Source organism: Arvicola amphibius, chromosome 12 (genome assembly GCF_903992535.2).
Source record: "Arvicola amphibius chromosome 12, mArvAmp1.2, whole genome shotgun sequence".
NCBI classification, from domain to species: domain Eukaryota; kingdom Metazoa; phylum Chordata; class Mammalia; order Rodentia; family Cricetidae; genus Arvicola; species Arvicola amphibius.
In genome coordinates this window covers 115,669-137,894 of record NC_052058.2, presented here as the reverse complement: position 1 = coordinate 137,894, position 22,226 = coordinate 115,669, and the positions used below count along the sequence as shown (strand labels likewise).

General features: G+C 38.4%; 1 protein-coding gene across 1 annotated transcript; it reads left to right on the top strand.

Annotated features, from left to right (window-relative positions):
• Nucleotides 1-2,483: 2,483 nt before the first annotated feature.
• LOC119827667 (heterogeneous nuclear ribonucleoprotein A1-like) lies at nucleotides 2,484-20,048 on the top strand. The gene is made up of 4 exons (XM_042056046.1): nucleotides 2,484-2,555; nucleotides 9,505-9,574; nucleotides 13,606-13,792; nucleotides 18,800-20,048. The coding sequence occupies exons 1-4, from the start codon at nucleotides 2,484-2,486 to the stop codon at nucleotides 19,776-19,778; spliced, it is 1,308 nt and encodes a 435-aa protein (XP_041911980.1). The 3' UTR covers nucleotides 19,779-20,048.
• The last annotated feature ends 2,178 nt before the right edge of the window (nucleotides 20,049-22,226 follow it).

Here is a 22,226-nt window from a genome sequence, read left to right as displayed (position 1 = left end):
GGTAATAATGGGATGTGTGATCTGGAGAATATTGGGCAAGGACATTTATATGGACTTTCTGGTACTTATCACTGCAGGCATTTCATAATCATTTCTGGTTTTATTCCTATGAGGTCAAGACAAAGGATATTTTTCTGTCACTTGGAGCCACTTTCCTGCAAAACTCATGGATTTTTATAACCTGTTTGACCATATTTAATCTGTTTCAGATGTTTTATTTTTGGAGTGCTAAAGCAAAGTATTGGCCATTCATAGTTTCTAGATATGCAGAATACCCAAGCAAACTACTCTTGGGTCCTCAGGAATGGTGATTGGTACCATCATGATGTCTTATGTCTGCCTCCTGACCATGATCCAGAGGAGCAGTGAAAGCCAGGAAGTAACGCTAGAGGATGTCCCCATGCTCTAGACATCAACACTCACTCTTAGTTGTCTTTGTTTCTCCTACTGGATATTTATCCAACTTTTTGTCTAAACAGAGATCATTGACCTCTAGAAGACGCGGGTTAGTCTCATCATTTTCCTCACACATATAAAAATCCTTTATTTTTCTTCTCAACCTAGAACTCTCTTTAAATAGAACTGCAATAATCTAAATTATGAGTGACAGTCAAATTCCAAACAATTTTTTTAGAACTCTCTAATTCAAATCAGAAATCAAAATGTAATCAGGCATTATTTTTTATAAAAGTTTTCAATGAATTTAAATATTAAATAGGCACATTATACTTATTATTGATTAATAATTGAAATATCCATCTGTCTTTTTTAGGGTTTCTATTGCTGTAAGAAAACACCATGACCAAAAAGAAAGTTGGGGAGGAAAGGGCTTATTCAGCTTACACTTCCACATTGCTGTTCACACCAAAGGAAGTCAGGATAGGGACTCAAGCTGATGCAGAGGCCATGAAAGATGCTGTTTACTGGCTTGCTCCCCTGGTCTGCTCAGCCTGCTTGAGAACCCAGGACCACCAGCCCAGGGATAACCCCACCCATAATGGACAGGGCTCTTCTCCATCGATCACTATTTAAGAAAAATGCCTTACAGCTGACTCTAATGGAGGAATTTTCTCAATTGAAGTTTTCTCCTTACAGATAATTTTAGTTTGTGTCCAGTAGACATAAGTCTCTATCTATCTATCTATCTATCTATCTATCTATCTATCTATCTATCTATCTATCTATCTATCTAATGTATCTATCTGTCATCTATCTATCTACCTACCTATCATCTATATATCACTTATCTATCTAGTATTAAAAAACAAATGAAGTTGAAATTTTAAAAGGCACTTTGTTTTGAACTGAAAGCAAAAATGTTTTTGCAAGTTGGAGTTCAGTTTGTTCACTATATTATGAAAAATTAGAAAAGGGTAGGAGAGATGGCTAAGCAGGTAAGAGCACTTGCTACTTCTGAAGAGGAACTGGGTTTGGTTCCTAGCACCCATATGGTCGCTCACCTTGTTGATACCTCCAGTTCCACGGAATCTGATATTCTCTTCTGGCCTCCATGGGTACCAGGCAGGCACATGATTGTACATACATATCAGCAGCACCCCTGAGATTGGTTGATGGACATTTTGCCCTGTCCCGAGCTGCTGCCTGAGGCCATGTCTGGGACAGAATAGCTGGTGTCTATTCTGAAGTCTGTGGCCTAGGCTAATACAGAGGCCCAGGATCTATGCTGGAGTCTTTGGCTTGATTGGAATCTGGGGGCCACACCACAGCAGGGGCCATATAGACATAGGTGGCTTGTGCTATCATTCAGAGCCATGGTGTCGTCTAGGCCCAGGCTGCTGCTGAGGGGCGTGTCTGGGTTCTTGGCCCTATAGCAGCCAGGGTCTGGATTGACATCTGTGGCTCCTGTTGCCACTGAGTGCCATGAGAATGCCAAAGGTCAGATCAACCACATGAGCCCAAGTTTGTGTCTGAGGGCCAGGATGTATCCAGATCTGAGTGGCCTGCACTGCTATTCAATGTCATGGTGGTATCCAGGCCAGAGCTGCAGCTGAGGGCCATGTCAGCATCTGTGGCCCTACTACAGCCAGAGTGTGCTGAGCACCTGTTACCATTGAAGGCTGTATAGACACTTAAGATCAAGGGCCATGTTGGTGTCTTAGGGCCATACTGCCTTTGGGGCATTGGTGACATCCAGACCCAGGTGCTGCCAAGGACCACTTCGGAATCAACGGTCCTACCACAGTTGGTATCTGTGCTGAGGTCTGGATCCTGCATTGCCACCAAAGGTCACATTGAGGCCTAGAGTTAGGGCCACAACCTGAGGCCTTGATGGTATCTGGTGGCCATACGGTAGCTAGAACCATTCCCACTGGAGGGGCTATTCCTTCCACCCAGAGCCAGAATGTCATCGGGTCCAAGCTACTGCCAAGGGCCATGTCTTGGTCCGTGGTCCAGCTACAGCTGAGGTCTGTGTGTATGTCTGTGGCCTGTGTCACCTCAGGAGGTCTTAGAACACATACAAGATGAAATCAGAGGGCCATGCTGAGCGAGCCCTGCCTTTACTGGCCCTGGGAAAGCTGGCCTTGCCTCCTGTTGTACGCTACAAGAGAGCTGGCCCCTGAATGCTGCAGAGATGGTCCCCACCTCTCATCATAGGGCAGTGTGAATTGACCCCAAGGGCATGCATGTAGAGGAGCTGTCTCCATCCACTCGCCAGAGGTGGGTGGCCACAGGGGCTGGGACTGAATAGCTTGGCTACCACCCAGGCCCACAGCCCGGCCTTGGGTTGACCAACCCTAGCACCCACCCATCTAGGACCTGCTGAAGCTGGTGAAGGGAATGCTTTTGTGGAATGATACCTGCAAAATCTCCAAGACTTGTGGCAGCCTTAGGATATCCCAGAAGATTTCCAGTGGGGATTCTGGGATGGGAAACAAGAGTCCTTAAACCAGACCAGTGACTCATTTCAATGAATGTCTGTCAGTAAAACTGATGGGACAAAGAGGTGTCCTATATGGCACACTGAAACCTCCAGTGTCATCATGTCCTATACGGCACACTGAAACCTCCAGTGTCATCAGGTTAAATAAAGAGGTTTTGGAGAGACAGGAAAGGATAAGTAGAGATTTTTCTGCTGTATTTATTTTGTTTGGGTTTGGATATTTTTGTTTTTGTGTTTGTTTTGGTTATTTTGTTTTTTGCTTTTGTTTGTTTGCTTGCTTTGATTTGTTTCCTTTTGTAAGGGGAGCAGCAGGGATGAAGGGAGAAAATGGGGCACTGGGAGATGAGCAGAATAAGGGTACACGATGTGAAACTCCCAAAGAGTTAATAAAGAAGTTAAATAAAAAATAAAGTCTTCCCAAAAGACTCTTTATATTATACTCATTCTTGAGTTTTTGAGAGTTAAAAGGACTTTCTGGAGTTAAAATGCTGACAAATCAAGAAAGCTGGTATACTGTCCCATCATTTGCTACCCACTTCTGTTGTGGTTTTAACTAATGTTTTCCATAGGTTCTGGCTCTGACGGGATTTATATTTTGAAAACTCACAGGCAAGAAGGGTAGTAATAGCTTTACATTTGTATTAATTTGGTTTTTTTTTTGCCTATTCAATAAATATATTGAACATAGGATATGGCTCAGGGATTATTCTCGTAGCTGGATGGAATAAGTAAGTCTCCTTTTAGTGAATTATGTGATACTAAACATTAATAGAAGGCTCCAGCCTCTAAAGGATTCCATATATACTCCAGCTTCCTGCAGATTTCAGCATTGTGAAAACCCCATTCTTTCTGGAAAGCACCTTTTAGAATGACAGGGGATGGTGCAAGTCATCTCTGTCATACCCAATCCATTTCAAGAGACATATTTTATCTGGTGGACAGCATGGGAAATTCAGAGAAGCAATGAAAGTTCATACTGCTTTGCTGTCGAGATAGAATAACTCTCTTGATTAATTCCCACTATTTTATCCTAATCTTGCTCTTTCCTAAAGTATTCATTTGCATTATTGCTTTCCTTTATTCTTTTAGGTAATAAATATTTTAAGATGGTAGACATGATCAAAATACCATATATTTTATGCATGGACCTGTCACAACAAAACTCATTAACAAATTGACATATTAATGACTGTAACAGTCAAAATTTTATTTATGTCTTAACTCAACTATATCAACAACAATGTCACCTCTAGATATGTATTTAGAAGAAATTCCGGTATGAAATTTATATCTATGTAAATTTTTATAACTTAATATCAGTGAAAGTGAGTAGATTAAAGCAACATGCACCTATATAGATAATTCTTTAAAACATACTGGAGCAGATATAAAAAATTATAGGGTGCATGGATGACATGATTTGTATACAAATAGGCAAAACAACACTCCTTTTGCTTCCATTTTTGGTAAAAATACAAAACATGCAAACAAAGTATTAAATACATTTTAGAGAAAATGCATACATAAAACCAGCGAAATTACATTAAACAAGTCTATCCGTTATTTTTAAAAGAAAATGAAATTTAAAACATATAAAAATGGCAAAATATTATTGAATTTGGGTGTCAATTGCTCTTTATTGTACTTTTTTATACTTGCAGCACTTTATAATGACAAAGAAAATACATTTCAAACAGGAGTCTTTAGCCTCTTACTCCCCTCCCCAATACTGATTGCTTGCCAGTTTCTGAGATTTCTTTACTGTTGCAGTTTGAGTTCGAAATGCTTCCTAAAATGTATGTGTTGAAGACTTAGTTTCTAATACAAATGTGTTCTTGGGATGGGCTTTGGGGAACGTGATTGGATCTTGAGAGCTCTGGCATTAATTAATAGGTTATTGATGGGTTCATAATTTAATAAGCTTTCTGAAAATAGTAGAATTAAAGTCGTTTGGGATGCACTTTGGGGACTAGATATCATGCCCACCTATCTTACCTTTCTCTCTCTCTCTCTCTCTCTCTCTCTCTCTCTCTCTCTCTCTCTCTCTCTCTCTCTCTCTCTCTCATTTCTTTGCTACCGTGAAGCAAACAGCTTTACTACTGACCATGGCAATCTGTCTGACTACAAGCCAAGAAACAATTGAGCTAAATAACTATGGACTGAAACTTCTGAAACTGGAAGAAAATAAATCTTTGATTGTTCAAATTTGTTTTTTCAGGTATTTTGTCTTAGCAACAAAAACTGAAAAACATAGTACTTGAACAAATGTTTTTGCTATTCCATGGTATTCTTTTTGAAAAAGTATATTTTAGAAAATGATTTATTTCTAATTAATTCATTTGAAAAAACATAAATTGGGAATTTACTCTATTCTTAAGCACATGTTAAAATCTGTTCTCTGTTGTTTCTCATAATATTCTTTACTGTCCACATCCTAGAGATTCTTACCTTAGAATCTCTTTTTTATTTATTTATATTACTATAACTGCTTTTAATTGATATATACCAACTACCTAGGTAACAACTGGCACGATAGTTAAGGTTCAACAAATATTTGCGGAGAAAATGAAATTTTAGTGTAACAGTGAGAAAAGTTTTAGAATTTTGAAAGTTGACTTTTGAGATATCTAAGGGAACTCATGCCACAGAAAGTCAAGAAAATGAATCAGGATTTGGAGAATATGCTAGAATGTAAAATGTAGGCCAAAATACTTAGCATCCAGAACATAAATGAAGCACCGAACAAGAATATGGCTTCTGTTGGAAAACGGGCATAAAGAGAGGAAAACAAGTCACACTGTCTTCGGAACTGTTGGTGGAGACTGACTCTGCCTTCTCTCTCTCTACCCACCTGTCTTTATTCTGGTCCTGCCATATGCTCAAAGCAGCTTCTTTATTAACCAATGGTAATAAAACGTATTCACAGCATACAGAGGGGAATCCCATGTGACTGTCTTTTTCCTACATGAAAGCGGCTATGGCAGAAGATGCTATAGCCATGAGTTCTCCTGAGTATTTATCTGTACAAATATAATACTGTCAATAGTGTTTTCTAACTTTGGGAGGATATTGGGCTCTAAAGAGTAAGTTAGAACTGCTGGAGTCATGTATCAAGATGGTGACTGGCAGGAAAGCATGCCAACTCTCTGTCCCTCTTTTGTGATAATCAACAGGTGAATTCTTCACTGTCCTTCAGAGTTCCCCAGTTCAGGTTGCATTCAGAGGTTACTAAAATGATAAAAAGATACATTATTGGTATGGTAGTTTGAATAGGTATGATCCCCATAGACTCATGTGTTTGAATGCTTAACCCATAGGGAGTGGCATTATTAGGAAGAGTGGCCTTGTTAGAACAGGTGTTGGAGGAAGTGTGTCATTGTGGGAGTGGGCTCTGAGGTTTCATCATATATACTCAAGCTATGACGAGACAGTCTCTCCTTCTGCCTGCAAATCAAGGTGTAGACCTCTCAGCTCCTTCTCCAACACCAACCATGTCTGCCTGCATGCCACAAGACCTTGCCATTATGACAATGAACTAAACCTCTGAAACTATATGCCAGCCCCAATTATCTGTTTTTCTTTATAAGAGTTGCTGTGGTGTCTCTTCACAGCAATATAAACCCAAACTAAGAGAACCGATTTCTTTCCTTCTCTCATTTCCTTATTCCTCTAATAATATTTCCTGGCATTGCCTCACCTGAAGATGACTTCCACTCATATCTGGCTAAAAATAAAATGCCATAGAGGTTGTTGATGAAAGAAACATGTAGAAAGGATGGATAAATTTAGAACATCAAATGTCTATGGTTAAGAGATGCACTTAACAAAAGAGAATGTCTTCAGTAATGTCCAAACTGTAGGTGTGTCAAAGCAGCCCCATAGTTCTGCCTCAGTATTTGTTATAGACAACGCCTCCTGTGGACGAAATGAACTGTATATACAATTCTCAGAACAAGTGCAACAGTTACTAAACATAAGACATCCTTAATCATCAAGGAAATTCAAATCAAAGGTACACAGTTTCTATCTTATCTCAGTCAGAATGGCTTCTTTCAAGAAACAAGCAAGCACAAATGCTAGCAAGTATCTAAAGACAAAGAAACTCTTAGACATTGCTGATGGGAATATAAGCTGATGTAGACATAGGACTTGGTATTGAGGTTCCTATAAAAATCTAAAACTAGAACAAAACCTAACCCCATTATACTACTCATGCACATACTCCTAATGTCAGCATATCACAGTATTGGTACATCCTGCAGCACAATTCACAATAGCCAAGAGATGGAACCAACATAAAGGCCCATTGATGGATAAACAAATAAAGAAAATGTGGTATACATAAAATAGAGTTTTATTATTACTGTTAATTTTTTTTATTTCTGCAATCCCTTTATTTCTCCAGTACCTCCACTGCACCTCACTCGCAACCCACTCTTGAAATTATGACCTCTTTTTCTTTATTGTCATGCACACACACACACACACACACACACACACACACACAGCTTCAATATATAAATACAACGTGCTCTTACCATATTTCCACCCTGTCTTCTATCACCCCCTTGAGCCATAGGCGCAGGAGTTATATTGTAGATGTATCAGTTGTATCAAACACAATGTCTCGTTCTCTACATTTTTACCATTTGTTTTCTATAATGGTCTCCTTTGTTGCAAAGAAAGGTTTTTTTGATGAGGGATAAGAGCTGCATTTTGACCAGCAATTTGAAAGGGCGTTTCTTATGTCTGTTATAGGGGATTTTGTTAGATAGTCTTGGGGGGAGAATTATCGTTCCACAAGGGGTTTCAACTGTATTGTTTGTATATGTATATTATATGCAATTTTAGATAGAAAATATTAACATGTCTTCTTATGATTTCTTCAAACATCTTTAGTATTATTTTACCCTACCTCTCCTCCTACATTGCTCTTCTGTACCCATCCTCAATTAAAGCCTTCTCCATTTCACCCATCACCCATCTCCCTTCAAATAATGAACATTCTGCTATTACTCTCTCTAGCTCTCTCTCTAACTACGGTCCTTTTACTATTTTCCTGCTTTCTGCACTACTTTGGGTTATACATTCACATGTGAGCTTTATTCATTCTTAAGGAATTTTTTTCATTTTCAGGAAAACAGATGTAACTGGGTATCATTTTATTACAGGAAATAAGTCAGATTCAAGAAACAAATATTGCATTTTGAATTTAGATTAAAATGTATACATAGGACTTGAAAGACGGGAGAACTATTGGAGAGGAGGAAGTGAGTCAGAATTAGGGAGAAAGGAAACAAGAGAGGGCAATAGGGTGAAAATATTTATCAAAGTACAATAATATATATATGTATGAAGCTCATAATGAAACATTTTTAATCAAGGGATAATGAAAATTTATAGTTTTTAAATAAAAATCAATGACATCTAGTTAAATTTTAGATTTATGGAACTTTTGTAAAATCTTATTTTGTACCTGATTTTTAAAAAAAAATTTCATCAGTGGATCAAAATCCTAATTTTCTTTCTATATGTGCTGTAATAAGTCTTTTGAGAACTTTTCCAAAATTTTTAGCTTTAAATTATCTTAGTGTTGGTGGTATGGATTCACTTGTCATAGTGGAGGAGAAACCAGTGCTGTCTATTCAGGTTCATTTTAACAGCACATAGATTCTACACATCTAAATTTCACTCTTTGTAGTATTGTCATTTTGTGTGCATTGAGTTTCTGGCTCTGTCTTATGATTTGTTTGTAATGTTAATGTCACTCAAAAAATACTAGTCAGGTTATACCTACTATATTCCCCCCAATGACCTTGCTTTAGCATCTAGCTTTTTTCTTTAGTTCTTCAATTACCAGTCACTGATCTACATCAGTGCCATCCTATGTACATGTAGAGCATATCACCACCCTGTTAGAACTTGTCAGTACAAACTGTATTGACTGTTAGATACATCTTCCTTTACATCACTCACCTCATCTAAATGAGGAAAGTTGTGTTTAAAGCTGATTCTCTTAGATTTTCTTCTGTGCCTGATATTGTTTGAAACTGAAAAGTCCCCTAGAGGTTCATGCCTTGAATCTTGTTCTCTAGCAGTGGGAGGCTGTGGACTTTCAGAAAGAGGTTTAACTGGAGCAAAGTAACTATTTGTGAGGCCTCCATTTCAGGCGTATTTTCCACTTCTTCATGTACTGTGTCCATTGCCATGAGTTAAGATGCTTCACTATGCATTCCCTACTAAGATGGATTGAAACATTCTGAAACTATGAACCACAATGTATCTTTCCTGACTTGGATAACTTCTGTTATGCATTTTAGTCGCAGTAACAAGAAGTACTAAGATGGTGCCTGAGAACAGAGGTTCAAATTGCAGTGCAAACTCTATTACAATGGTAGTATCTAAGGAGATCCTGAACTTTCACTGTTTTATTTGTAAAAGGAGATTCTGATTACACAGATCTCAACTATTTATGGACTTGTATTTTGTGAATTTCAAGTCGTCAATACTTTCAAGACTGATAGATTGAAAATGGACCAACAACTTCATCTGTAAAAGAAATCTGTCCTTCTGTTTTTTAATTGAGTAATCCTTGCTCTAAGGAACAGGTGATTCTTCAAGGTCCTCCTGATGCCACATGTGAGAATGTCCACAGGGAAGCAGAATCCAGAGGTTGGTGACAGAGCAAACAATGACAGTTCTCGAGTGCTCCTGGTTTATATTCATGCTTACTAAAGGACATTTGTGCTTTGTGAAACTTTTAATAATCAGCAACTTTCTTTCTAATATTTTCAATGAAATCCCATTGGGATCACTGAACAAAAGGCCCCTTTCTCCTTTTTGGAAAATCCCTATACAAGACCAAGAAACATCGGTGCTTTCTGCAAAATGGTTAAGGAGTACTATACTCAATCTTGAGATTTCTTTAGCAACTGGCAAATATCCATGGTTTCAGCTAAGTTACTTGAATAATGAAATAATAAGCAAAATAGCATTTGTTTTAACTTGTTTCTTTTTATCTTTTATTTCTTTCTCCAGACATGGGCTCATATTATAGGCTAGCCTAGAACTGTCTATGTAGCTCAGTCTGGCATCAGACTTGCAATATTTTTGCCTCAGACTTCAAAGTGCTGCAATTATAGGCATGTGCTACTCTGTTTAGTTTTTCTTTCATTTTTAACATTTCAAAATTTATTTTCAGATTAATTTAGGATGTTTTACAAATTATGTAATAAAATTAAAGGCTATACTAAAACTATAACCTCATTTAATATTTTATTAGTTCATTTGTTCAACAGCATGATTTTATATGTGTGTGTAAATATATGTGTATGTCTATATGTGATCTGTACATGTCTGTGTGTGGAGACCTCAGAACAACATTGGATGTTGTTTCTTAGGGGCTACCCACTTTGTTTCTGTTTGTTTGTTTTTTAATCACAAGTTCTCTCATAGCCTGGCTCTCACTGATTTGGCTAAGCTGACTGGCCCGTAAACCCCAGAGATCTTTCTCCACCTCCGTGGCACTAGAGCTGCTAGCACCTTTTCACGTGGGGTCTCAGGCTTGCATGACAACACTGCTACCAACTTAGCCATCCCCAGCCCCTGTAATCATTTTTATAACGGCTTGTGATTATAGATTTGGAGTACAGTTTTAAAACCAATGTGAAGGATTTCCAAACATGGCTGACAACCCAGTCAGCTGTGGGTACCTTAGAGATACATATTCCTGTGTGTGCCTGTGCCAAATAAACTTCTGTGCCCCCACAAAATAGATTTTTCTGTCTAAGCCTAAGAGATTTCTAATCTGCACCTAATGTGTCCTTGTACCTGAACTTGGTCTGAATAACTCAGAAGCCACAGGTGAATTTGCATTTCTAATTACCTTCTAAATAATTATTTTTATGTAATCAGATTAGCATCAGTATCTGAAAGACTTCTGGGGATCTTATGCAAGACATTCTACTTTTCCATTCATCCACAAAGAGATTGACTAGTTCTCTCTGGTCTTGACATTCCTTAAATTATTGGCATAAAGGCAAAATGTTCTCTACTTTTTTTCCTTTCTCCATATTAGTTTTCTTTCCTGACCCCTCTAGTGTTAGTTTTTACCCTAATCTCTTCCTCTCCTGCATTGCCTTCCTTTCCTTCTATCTATTCCTGTGATGTGGAATTTCACACTGTATGCTGTGATTACCAATAATGAATAAAGAAACTACCTTGGCCTGTTGATAGGGCAGAACTTTGGTAGACAGGGAGGACTGGACTGAGCTTGGAGAAAGAAGGGCACTAGTCAGGGAGACGCCATAGATCTTTGGCCAGAGGTAGATGTGCTGAAACTTTGCTGGTAGGCCATGACCTTGTGGTGATATACAGATTAATAGAAATGGGTTAAATTAAGATGTAGGAGTTAGCCAATAAGAAGCTAGAGCTAATGGGCCAAGCAGTGTTTTAATTAATACAGTTTCTGTGTGGTTATTTTGGTTTTGGGCAGCCAGGACAAACAAGCAGCTCCATCCAACATTCCTGCCTTGTTTTTCCTAACCCTACACTTTCTAACAATTTGTATCCTTATTTTCCATCTCTCGGGAACCTCTTTCCCCTCCCTCTCTTTTTCTCTATTTCTTTCCTTCCTTATTGGTTCTGGGGACTAAACTAGGTCCTCTTGTGTATTAAGAACACTCATGCTCACCCACCTGTTCTTTCCAGTTAGAAGCCTTACTAAGAACTGCCATTTGGAAGTACACAGAGTAAGTGGAGCTTTTCATGACATGTTTGACACAAGATATACTCTCCCATTGTATAAATCAGCAGTTTTACTTCTTAAATTATGTCATAGATAAAATTATTGTAGGATAAAACGATGTTGTTCTTGCTCCTAAAATGTTGTGTGGTATGTTTAACAAAGAAAAAAACTGTAATTATCACCTCAACACCAGAACAATGTACTTGAGCAGTAGATGTGTCCTAAGATAACAGGTGTAAATTAGACAATTTTATAACATTACTGACTCATGTAGAGATAATGTCATTGTGAAGTTTCTTTTCATATACTTCAATTAGGCCATGCTAGTTGGCATATTGAACTCAGGCCTTTTAACATTTGAAAGCAAAATGTTTAATGAATTATCCATATTTGTAATAATATTTATAATATTTATTCAAGCTAGTTTTGCCCTAAAAGTTTTCCAAGGTCAATGTTACTTTGCAGTGTCATGTTCCAACCTGCTTTGGCCATTGTTCTTACTTAATATCCATCACAATTTCATATAATAGCCACAAAATTTCTTCCAAGTCCCTGAGAAGACAAAGTTTGTTCTATGTTTGGACTATTAGTTATTAAGAATAATTCTTTGCAAGAAATAAAGTGAATATAAACTAATATATAGTGATACACAACTGTGATCCCAAAACAATGGAAGTTGAGGCAGGAGGGCAGTGAGTTCTATGTCAGTCTATATTGTGTAGTGAAACCTTGTTTCAAATATACAAATATACAAGCAAATAAACAAAACAAATGAAGCCAACAAACAAGAAAAAAAAACAAATGCAACCAGTTTAACTAGGCACAAACTCATAAATAATACATGTATTTTAAAATAAAATGTTTAGATAAATTATATTTCTAAATGTGTGAACTTTAAAAGGGTTAATTTTACTCTACCAGGAGTTATTAAGTCTTAGTTCTATTTTAATCAAGCATTCTCTGGCTGACATGACTTACATAATTAAATTCACTTCCTTCCTTCTCCCAAGGGCTTCATCTTAAACTCTCATAAGAGCTCCCATAGGAAATAGGATACAAGGTCCATTGCACTTGCTTTTCAATTCTTCTTTTTCTGGCGACTTCCTAGGTGAGCAAATGTGACAACAGCAAATTTGAAATTTGGTTTTAAGTTTCTGGTTTTTGGTTGAAAAATAGAGAATGTTGTTACATTAATCACATAATTATAATCACATAATTTTAAATAAGACTAGATCTTCTAAGAAAGGTGAGGGAGGCCAGAACCAAGCCAAGAAGGGGGAAGGGGCTCAGAACCAGGGCAACAAGGGGGAAGGACACCAGAACCAGGACAAGAAGGGAAAAGCAACTCAAAACCAGGGCAAAAAAAAAAGTGAAAGGAGCTCAAAACCAAGGCAAAAACACAGAAGGGGCCCAAAGTCAGGGCAAGAAAGGGGAGAGGACCCAGAATCAGGGCAAAAAGGGGGATGGAAACCTCAACCAAAGCAAGAAGAGGGAAGGGGCTCCCAACCAGAGTAGAAAGACTGATGCAGTTGCTAATCAGGGCACAAAAACAGAAGGTGTCTCAAACCAAGGAAAAAAGGCTGAGGGGCCCTCCAATCAAGGCAAAAAGATAGACGAATCCCCCAATCAGGGCAAAAAGGTAGACACAGCTGCCAATCAGGGTAAAAAGTCAGTGTAGGCTCCTGCCCAGGGTAAAAATGCAGGAATGGTCCAGAGCCAGGAGGCACGAAAGCAAGAGGCGCCTGCAAAGAAAAAGTCTGGTTCAAAGAGAAAAGGCGAGCCTAAAATCTAAGATTGCGGCAACCCTTTTTCTGCCCTGCAAGATGCTGGTCTCCACAGTTGGAAGCATAGTGTTCATATGAGGGTGAGGCCCAAAGGCTTATTGAGATCCTCTCTGAGAAGACTGGAATTACTCAGGACACCTGGCATAAGGCCACTCAAAAGTGTAACCCTGTAGCAATTCTGAAACGCCAGCTAGAAGAGAAAGAAAAGCTGCTAGCCTCAGAGCAAGAGGATGCGGCTGTTGCCAAGAGCAAACTAAGGGAACTCAACAAGGAGATGGCTTCAGAAAAGGCCAAAGCTGCAGCTGGGGAGGCCAAGGTAAAAAAGCGGCTGGTAGCTCGGGAGCAGGAGATTGCAGCTGGGCAGGCACGAATGCAGGCCAGATAACAGGACCATATAAAGGAGGTGCAGCAGCCGCAGGGCAAGATCCGGATTCTTCAGGAGCAGCTGAAAAGTGGCCCAAACACCCAGCTGGCCTGCCTACAGCAGGAAAACTCCATCTTGAGGGATTCTTTGAACAAGGCCCCAAGTCAGGTGGAAAGCAAGCAGAACACAGAACTGGCAAAAGCTCAGATAGGAGCTTAGCAAGGTCAACAAGGAGCTAGGGGAGAAGTCATGGATCCTCCGCCTGAGATGGACACCGGTTAGAATCTTGCCGGTAAGCCACAGACACGTGGCAATACACAGATTACTAAAAATGGGTTAAATTAAGGTGTAAGAGTTAGCAAATAAAAAGTTAAAACTAATGGCCAAGCAGTGTTTCAATTAATATAGTTTCTGTGTGGTTATTTTGAGTGTAAACTAGCCTGGCTGGGACAAACAAGCAGGCCCTCCTGTAACAATGTACTATTTGTATGATGTATCAGATCTAACCTAGGGCTTCATGAAACCTAGTCAATGGCTTTACAACTGGGCTTTACCCCAGCCATGGACTTTGTGGTACTTAAAGAAAAAGATACTCCAGTAGAAAGTTTGTGAAATCCTGTATAAATACAAATTTCATCAATCACTCAAATTTGTTTTTTCTTTAGATTCTTTTCACAACATTGTTTCATCATCTTCATGTCTAACCTAGGTTTTTACAGTAGTTTGACAAATTATCTTTTTTCCATTTTCAAAACTCAGACATGAAGAGACTAAAAGAAAATAAGAAAACATTGAAATTAATGTTGCAAGTAATTATACTTTTTACAGTAGTCTAGCATGCAGTTATAATATTGTTTTAATAAAATTATTATTGGATATTACTCTTATAAATTATTTTCAAAAGAACTAATGATTAAAATTCTCAAAACTCAGGTATCTCCATAAAATAAAAATTTAGGCTTTAGTTAATTAGGCTTGTAGTCTGGTCACTTTTTCCAGCTTTTAAGTGGGTTCCTTTGAAGTGTCCTACAGAAGTTTGTGTTGAAGAATTGAGAAGACACAGGCAGATCAAATGAGAAATGCTTCCTCATTTCTTGGAGAAATAATTGTCATTATTGACTGATTTTCAGACTTTCTTTGAAGAAGAACGCTTAAAAGAAATCCCACACTAGCTCAGAATTGAGTATAATAGAGGGTTATTTGTTTAGGGGGGTGACTCACAGACCACAATCCTCTGCTCAGATGGGGACCAGTTGGAAAAGAGGCTGGATGCATGCTAAATAATATAAGAGGCCATGCCCAAGTGGGCAGGAAACTTAACTTAAAGGCTATTGGTGGTAGTGATTCCTACAGCACCTCTCCCTTTGTTTAAATAAGAGAGCTCTAAGCCTAATACAAAATTATATAAATAAAAACAAATAGATCAAGCAAAAACGTGATAAATGTTTCAATAATTATCCTATCCTAATGAGTTTGAGTCTTGTATAATAAATAACTTGGCCAAGTCATGAGAGGAAAATAACTAAAACACCAAAGATCCAAGAAGGGAACTAATACTACTTGATTAAGCAGGAAGTGTAATCAAGCAGCTTCCAAAATGTGCAACAAATGACAGAGACAACTGGCTACGTGTGCAGTCACCCAAAGTCTCATTTGGAGTGTTGAAGCAACCAACTTTGGCCAAGGCCTAGAGTAACTGACAGACCATTCTCAGAGGCAGGAAATTTTCAAAACTATTTTACTCTGTCCTGGCCAGATTTGACAGTCTTTTTTCTTATATCCTGCTTGTTCTGTCCAGACATCATGCATTCTGTCAGTGGTCAATGCATGAATAGTTCCTTGCCCAAAGGCCAGTTTTGCCAAGAAGAAAACAAACTCCAAATGGAGTGTCTTCAGTGCTCAACATTCTCTTGGGAATAGATCAGTGCTGTCAGGAGCAATTGTATCTCACTGCAACAGAACCCTAAGTTATTTAAATGCCATATTCTACAGTTCTTTGAAGTGGTTGAAGATTACCTATCTATGCAAAATTCAATCTCTGTGTATCTAAAGAACCTGATTAGTCTAACTATAAGTATGACAAACATAGATGACTATTGAGCTATAATTCTTAATACCTATATATAGCTTGTAAAAAGTAAGACTTCATATTAGAATATATAATAAACAACTGCGCATCAAATTAGGACAATTATCTCAAAATGTAAACAATGTATAAGTATCTTGATCAAAGGTAGAAATGTACATTGCAATATGACAAAAATATCCTAAAATTGTATCAGTATATAAAAATGTTTTAGGCAGAGGTAGAAGAGATAAAATATGACAAAACAACTTTGCTTAGATATATAAATATTATAGATGGAAATAGGAACATATTCAATATAATTTAAGCTTGTATTAATATACAAGAATCTATACCAATGTAAATTGCCTATAAATAATAGCTCACAAGTATTCACTCTAATACTATTATTAGTGTGAATAAGCTCACACTAATCTATTATCCCATCCAATTTCCCCTTTTTTCAGAGATCCCTGATCTCAAAAATATTTTTGTTTAAGTGAAAGACTTGTATAAAAAACACTTTAAGAAGATGCTGAATAAAGGAATTGATGATGACACAGGAAAAAGAAAAAACCTTCCATGCTCATGAATTAGCAAGATTAAGATTGTGAAAATGCCCACCCTACCAAAATCACTCTTCAGATTCAATGCAATTCACATAAAAATTCCAACACAATTTCTCACAAAAATTAAAAGAAAAAACCAACAATCTTCAATTTCATATAGAAACACAAAAAAACCTCAGGATATCTAAAAGTAATTTAAGAACTATTGGAATTATTACCATCTCAGATTTCAAAGTTGTATTACAGAGCTATTATAATAAAAACAGCATGGTATTTGTATAAACAAATGTGTTGATCAATGGAATAGAACTGAAGACCTAGATATAATTTCACACACCTACAGACACCTATTTTTGACCAAGAAGCCAAAAATACACACTGGAGAAAAAATGGCTTCTTCAACAAATGGTTCTGATCAAACTGGATGACTGCATGTAGAGGAATGAAAACTGATCCCTATGTATCATCCTACACAAAACTCAGCTGCAAATGGACTAAGGACTTCAACATAAGACCAGAAACCCTGAGACTCATATAAGAAAAAGTGAGAAATTGCTTCTAACTCATTGGTACAGAAGGATCTTCTGAATAAGGCATCAAATGCACAAATACTAAGATCAGCAATTAATTAATGATAGCTCATAGTGCTGCAATACCTCTGTATGGCAAAGGACACCATCATTCTTCTAAAGTGCCAGCCTACCAAATGGGAAAAGATCTTTCTAAATATACATTTGATAGTTGATTAGTATCTAGAATATACAAGCAACTAAAATACTTAACGTCAAGAAAAGTAGCCAATTAAAAATGGGATATAGAACTAAACAGAGTTCTCAAAAGATGAAATGCAAATGGTTCATCAACATTTAAATATCTAACATTCTTAGCCATCATGGAAGTTCAAATTATTTTGCGATTTCATATTACCCCAGTCAGAATGGCCATGAGAAATAAAACAAACAGCAACACATTATGGCAAGGAGGTAGGGAAAGGAAAATCCTCATTCATTTTGGTGTGAATACAAATTCCAGGCAGTGTCGGGGATGTCTTAGACATGAGTCTAAGGCGGACCAGTCCTTGGTTGACCACTCCTACAATCTCTGGACCACTCTTACCCTATCCCCTCCCCCCATGGCATATTCTGTAGGCAGGGTAGGGCAAAGCAGGGCAGGACAGGGCAGGGCAGACTGTAGGTTTTAGGTTGTGTGGCTGGGTTGTTGTCCCAGTCCCTCCAACTGGAAGTCTTGCCTGGTCATAGGCTATGGCCAGTTCAGGCTCCACATTCACTATTGCTAGGAGTCTTCTTTTGGTTGATATTGTTGTTTTTCTTTTTTGAGACAGAGTTTCTCTGTGTAGCTTTGGAGCCTGTCCTGGAACTAGCTCTGTAGACCAGCCTGGCCTCAAACTCACAGAGATCCACCTGCCTCTGCCTCTTGAGTGCTGGAATTAATGGTGTGTGCCACCACCACCTGGCAACTACTAGGAGTCTTAGCTGGGGCCATCCTTGCAGATTTCTTGGAGGTTCCCCTGCACAAGGTTTCTATCTGACCCTGAAATTCCCCCCTTTACCAGTCATCTCTATGAGTACTCTTCCCCCTCCATCCACCTCCCAACCGGTTCCCTCATATTCCCATCCTTACCTACCTCTAGTTCACTCACGAGAACTGGGTCTACTGGGCCCTCCTTGTCACCTCACCTCTCTGAGGCTGTGGACGGTAGCATGACCATCCTTCACTTTAAGTACATCCCAGTCTTATGGAGGCATCTTCGTAATTAATGTTCCTACCTCTCAGATGACTTTAACTCTTATGAAATCGACATAATACTATCTAGCAACTTACTCTGTCTGTTTTATTATATATTCAAGGACCACATGCTGAGGAGTGGCACTGCCCACATGGGCTTTGTCCTCCCACATCAGTCACTAATTAAAAAAAGTAACACATTCTTACTTACAGGCCAATCTGGTGAGATTATTTTCTTAATTGAAGTTCTCTGTTCCCAAATGACACTACTTCATGCCAAGTTGACATACATACCTATAGCTAGCATATAGGTCAATTTCATTTTCATTGCCAGTTTTCTTCTTCATTGGCAAAATGAGAAAACATGTAGAAATCATGAGCTCTGAATCCTTTGGGTCTTGATATTTTTGCTAATCACAACAGTTTTTCCCAACAGTCAGTGTTGCCTTTAGCTTATTTTTTTGGTAATTAAAGGCAGTTCAAAGGGTTTATTTTTACTTGGTCTGTACTGTCAAAAAGTACACTGACTAGAGCAAAAACATCAGTGCATTTAAGAAGAGCCAGGACGTTCGTTGGCTCACTCCTTTCTGCCCATTTACGCGGCCGAGGAAGCATCGCTGAAGGCTCTCATTCCCTGCCGTCCTGTCCAAGTCAGAGTCTCCCAAGGAGCCGGCACAGCTGCGGAAGCTCTTCGTTGGAGGGCTGAGCTTCGAAACCACCGAGAGTCTGAGGAGTCATTTTGAGCAATGGGGAACACTCACGGACTGCGTGGTCACGAGAGATCCAAACACCAAACGATCCAGGGGCTTTGGGTTTGTTACGTTCGCCACTGTGGAGGAAGCGGATGCCGCTATGAATGCGAGACCCCATAAGGTGGATGGAAGAGTCGTGGAACCCAAGAGAGCTGTGTCGAGAGAGGATTCTCAGAGACCGGGTGCCCACTTAACCGTGAAAAAGATCTTCGTTGGTGGTATTAAAGAAGACACGGAAGAACATCACCTGAGAGATTATTTTGAGCAGTATGGGAAGATTGAAGTGATTGAAATCATGACTGACAGAGGCAGTGGAAAAAAGAGAGGGTTTGCTTTTGTCACCTTTGATGACCATGACTCTGTGGACAAGATTGTCATTCAGAAATACCATACTGTGAACGGGCACAACTGTGAAGTAAGAAAAGCCCTCTCCAAGCAGGAGATGGCTAGTGCTTCGTCCAGCCAAAGAGGTCGAAGTGGTTCTGGAAACTTCGGTGGTGGTCGTGGAGGCGGTGTTGGCGGCAATGACAATTTTGGTCGAGGGGGAAACTTCAGTGGTCGTGGTGGCTTCGGTGGCAGCCGTGGTGGTGGTGGATACGGTGGCAGTGGGGATGGCGATAATGGATTCGGTAATGATGGAAGCAATTTTGGAGGTGGTGGAAGCTACAATGATTTTGGCAATTACAACAATCAGTCTTCAAATTTTGGACCAATGAAAGGAGGAAACTTTGGAGGCAGAAGCTCTGGCCCTTATGGTGGTGGAGGCCAGTACTTTGCTAAACCACGAAATCAAGGTGGCTATGGTGGTTCCAGCAGCAGCAGCAGCTATGGCAGTGGCAGGAGGTTCTAATTACAGCCAGGAAACAAAGCTTAGCAGGAGAGGAGAGCCAGAGAAGTGACAGGGAAGCTACAGGTTACAACAGATTTGTGAACTCAGCCAAGCACAGTGGTGGCAGGGCCTAGCTGCTACAAAGAAGACATGTTTTAGACAATACTCATGTGTATGGGCAAAAAAACTCGAGGACTGTATTTGTGACTAATTGTATAACAGGTTATTTTAGTTTCTGTTCTGTGGAAAGTGTAAAGCATTCCAACAAAGGGTTTTACTGTAGACCTCTTCTCACCCGTGCTGTTGATTGCTAAATGTAATAGTCTGATCGTGACACTGAATAAATGTCTTTTTTTTTTCTTTAAAAAAGAAAAAGAAGAAGAAGAGCCAGCCAAGATAGTGATAAATAAACCAATATTTAGATTTTGCAAGTTGTCCAGTATGTATACTCCAACTTTGCATTTCAGAGTTGGAAAAAATGCAAAGACATGTGTTGTAGGCCCACATATCCCATTTTAATATGGCTCTAGGCCAAAACTCTAGTTTCTTTTCATCAGTATCAGTCACAAAGAAAATATTATTTTGCTAAATCAGATGATATTGATGGGTGTCCATTTATACTGTATATAAACTGCAATGACATTCAGAAGAGTCATTCTTGGCCTTTCCCACTTGGAATCAGATCCTCTCCAATGAACTCAAAGAGGCCATTTTAATTGTAGAGCTTACCACTGTCACTTTTTCTTCCAAAGAAAATGTACTTCAAAACATTTAAATGTTTCTGGGACTACTCTTTCCATTGTATTACTTCAGTTTTCATGGAGGCTATATCTTTTGGATTCTATGTAATAATTCTAATTTAATATGTCCTCATTTTAGAAAGATATTTCACTGGAAATTTAGAGTTATTCTTTTTTTCTTTCTTTATTTTAAAGATACTTCTGTACTTTCATTATTTCACAGTAAATCTACTGTGACTCACATTGTTCCTCCTCTGTACTTAAATGTCTATTACCGATTTATAATATGTCTCTCTTTTTTAATCAGCCCCCTTTTTAGTGTTTTTTTTTTTTTTTTGGTTTTTCGAGACAGGGTTTTCCTGTAGTTTCTAGAGCCTGTCCTGGAACTAGCTCTTGTAGACCAGGCTGGTCTCGAACTCACAGAGATCCGCCTGCCTCTGCCTCCCGAGTGCTGGGATTAAAGGCGTGCACCACCACCGCCCGGCCCCTTTTTAGTGTTTTAAGACAAGGTCTATCTGTGTGGCTCAGACATGTCTTCAAATGAGAACTTCCTGCCACAGCTTTCTGCATCCTGGGAGTATATAATGTGATGTGTATCATCAATCCTGAGTATGGACTATATTTTCTTTGCAAGGTTGTTAATTTTTGAAATTCATCTTAGTGTCCATTGCTTAGGGTGGAGAGAATTCAAAATCCTTAAGATTATGCATTATCAATCGGTAAACTGAGTTATAAGATCTTAGTTTATGTTACATCAGTTTAATTTTTGGTTTTATTTGTATACTTGAAGGTAGTCTAGTCATTGTACAGGTTGTTAATCCTTTGAGTTTACTTAAAACAGTATGTTTTATCTAGGACTCATGACTCAAAAGAATTTTAAAAGACTTATGAAATAAAACTTTAATAAAGTATATTAGTTAACAGTACATACAACATATTTAACCACATATCTTGAAATTTATTGTCCTGTCAACCAGTTTTTTCTCACATTTATGATTTTGTAAGCTGATTCTAGATTGTCCTTCCTAGGATAGACCCAGATGGGTGACTGTCTTTTGAGTCAGGTTTCAGATTATTGATTGGTTGAAAGTCTACTCTGTGTAATTTATTTGGGACCCTAGGTGCAAAGTCAGTTATTCCTCATGGTGTGCTTTTTACATTTCAGCTTTTATTTGAAATATAAAAAGGTTTTCAAATTTTTAAAAAGAAGTTTAAAGATTGGAAGAGACAATGGTGGAGCACATGAAACTTACTTCAGTGAACAAAATGGTTCTTAATGGTTAAGACAAGATTGTGTATTTGTGAGTATAGTCATCCATCCACGTTATTAGAGGTGGGTTCCAAAGATACCAAAGTCATCAGATGCTCAGCTTCTTAGAGAAAATGGTATTGTATGTGTGCAGAACCTGCTCATATACCATATACGTTACAAAGATCTACAGATTATTAGTAATGCCTAATTTAGCATGTTATGCAAATAATTGATATTTATTATTTAAGGGATAATAACAAAGGTCTATATGTTAATATGGACACATCTTCTGTCTGGATAATATTCTTTGAACTTTCTTAAATTCAGAGATGAGGAATTCATGGCTACCAAGGGTCAATGATACAGGAGATGAGGGATGGATTTTCTGATGATTCTGAGTCTTTGATGAACTTAGAAGAAATAAAGCATGCATAAATTACACATACTGTGGTTTCTTCTCTTTTAAAAAAGAATGTC

What these genes read in the sequence shown, in the direction of transcription:
- LOC119827667 (XM_042056046.1), top strand. Translation starts at nt 2,484, where the DNA reads ATGAAATCAGAGGGCCATGCTGAGCGAGCCCTGCCTTTACTGGCCCTG. An exon ending in AGCTGGCCTTGCCTCCTGTT is followed by an intron (nt 2,556 to 9,504) that starts GTACGCTACAAG and finishes CCTTGCTCTAAG; the next exon opens with GAACAGGTGATTCTTCAAGG. An exon ending in GAGCAGGAGATTGCAGCTGG is followed by an intron (nt 13,793 to 18,799) that starts GCAGGCACGAAT and finishes GCATCGCTGAAG; the next exon opens with GCTCTCATTCCCTGCCGTCC.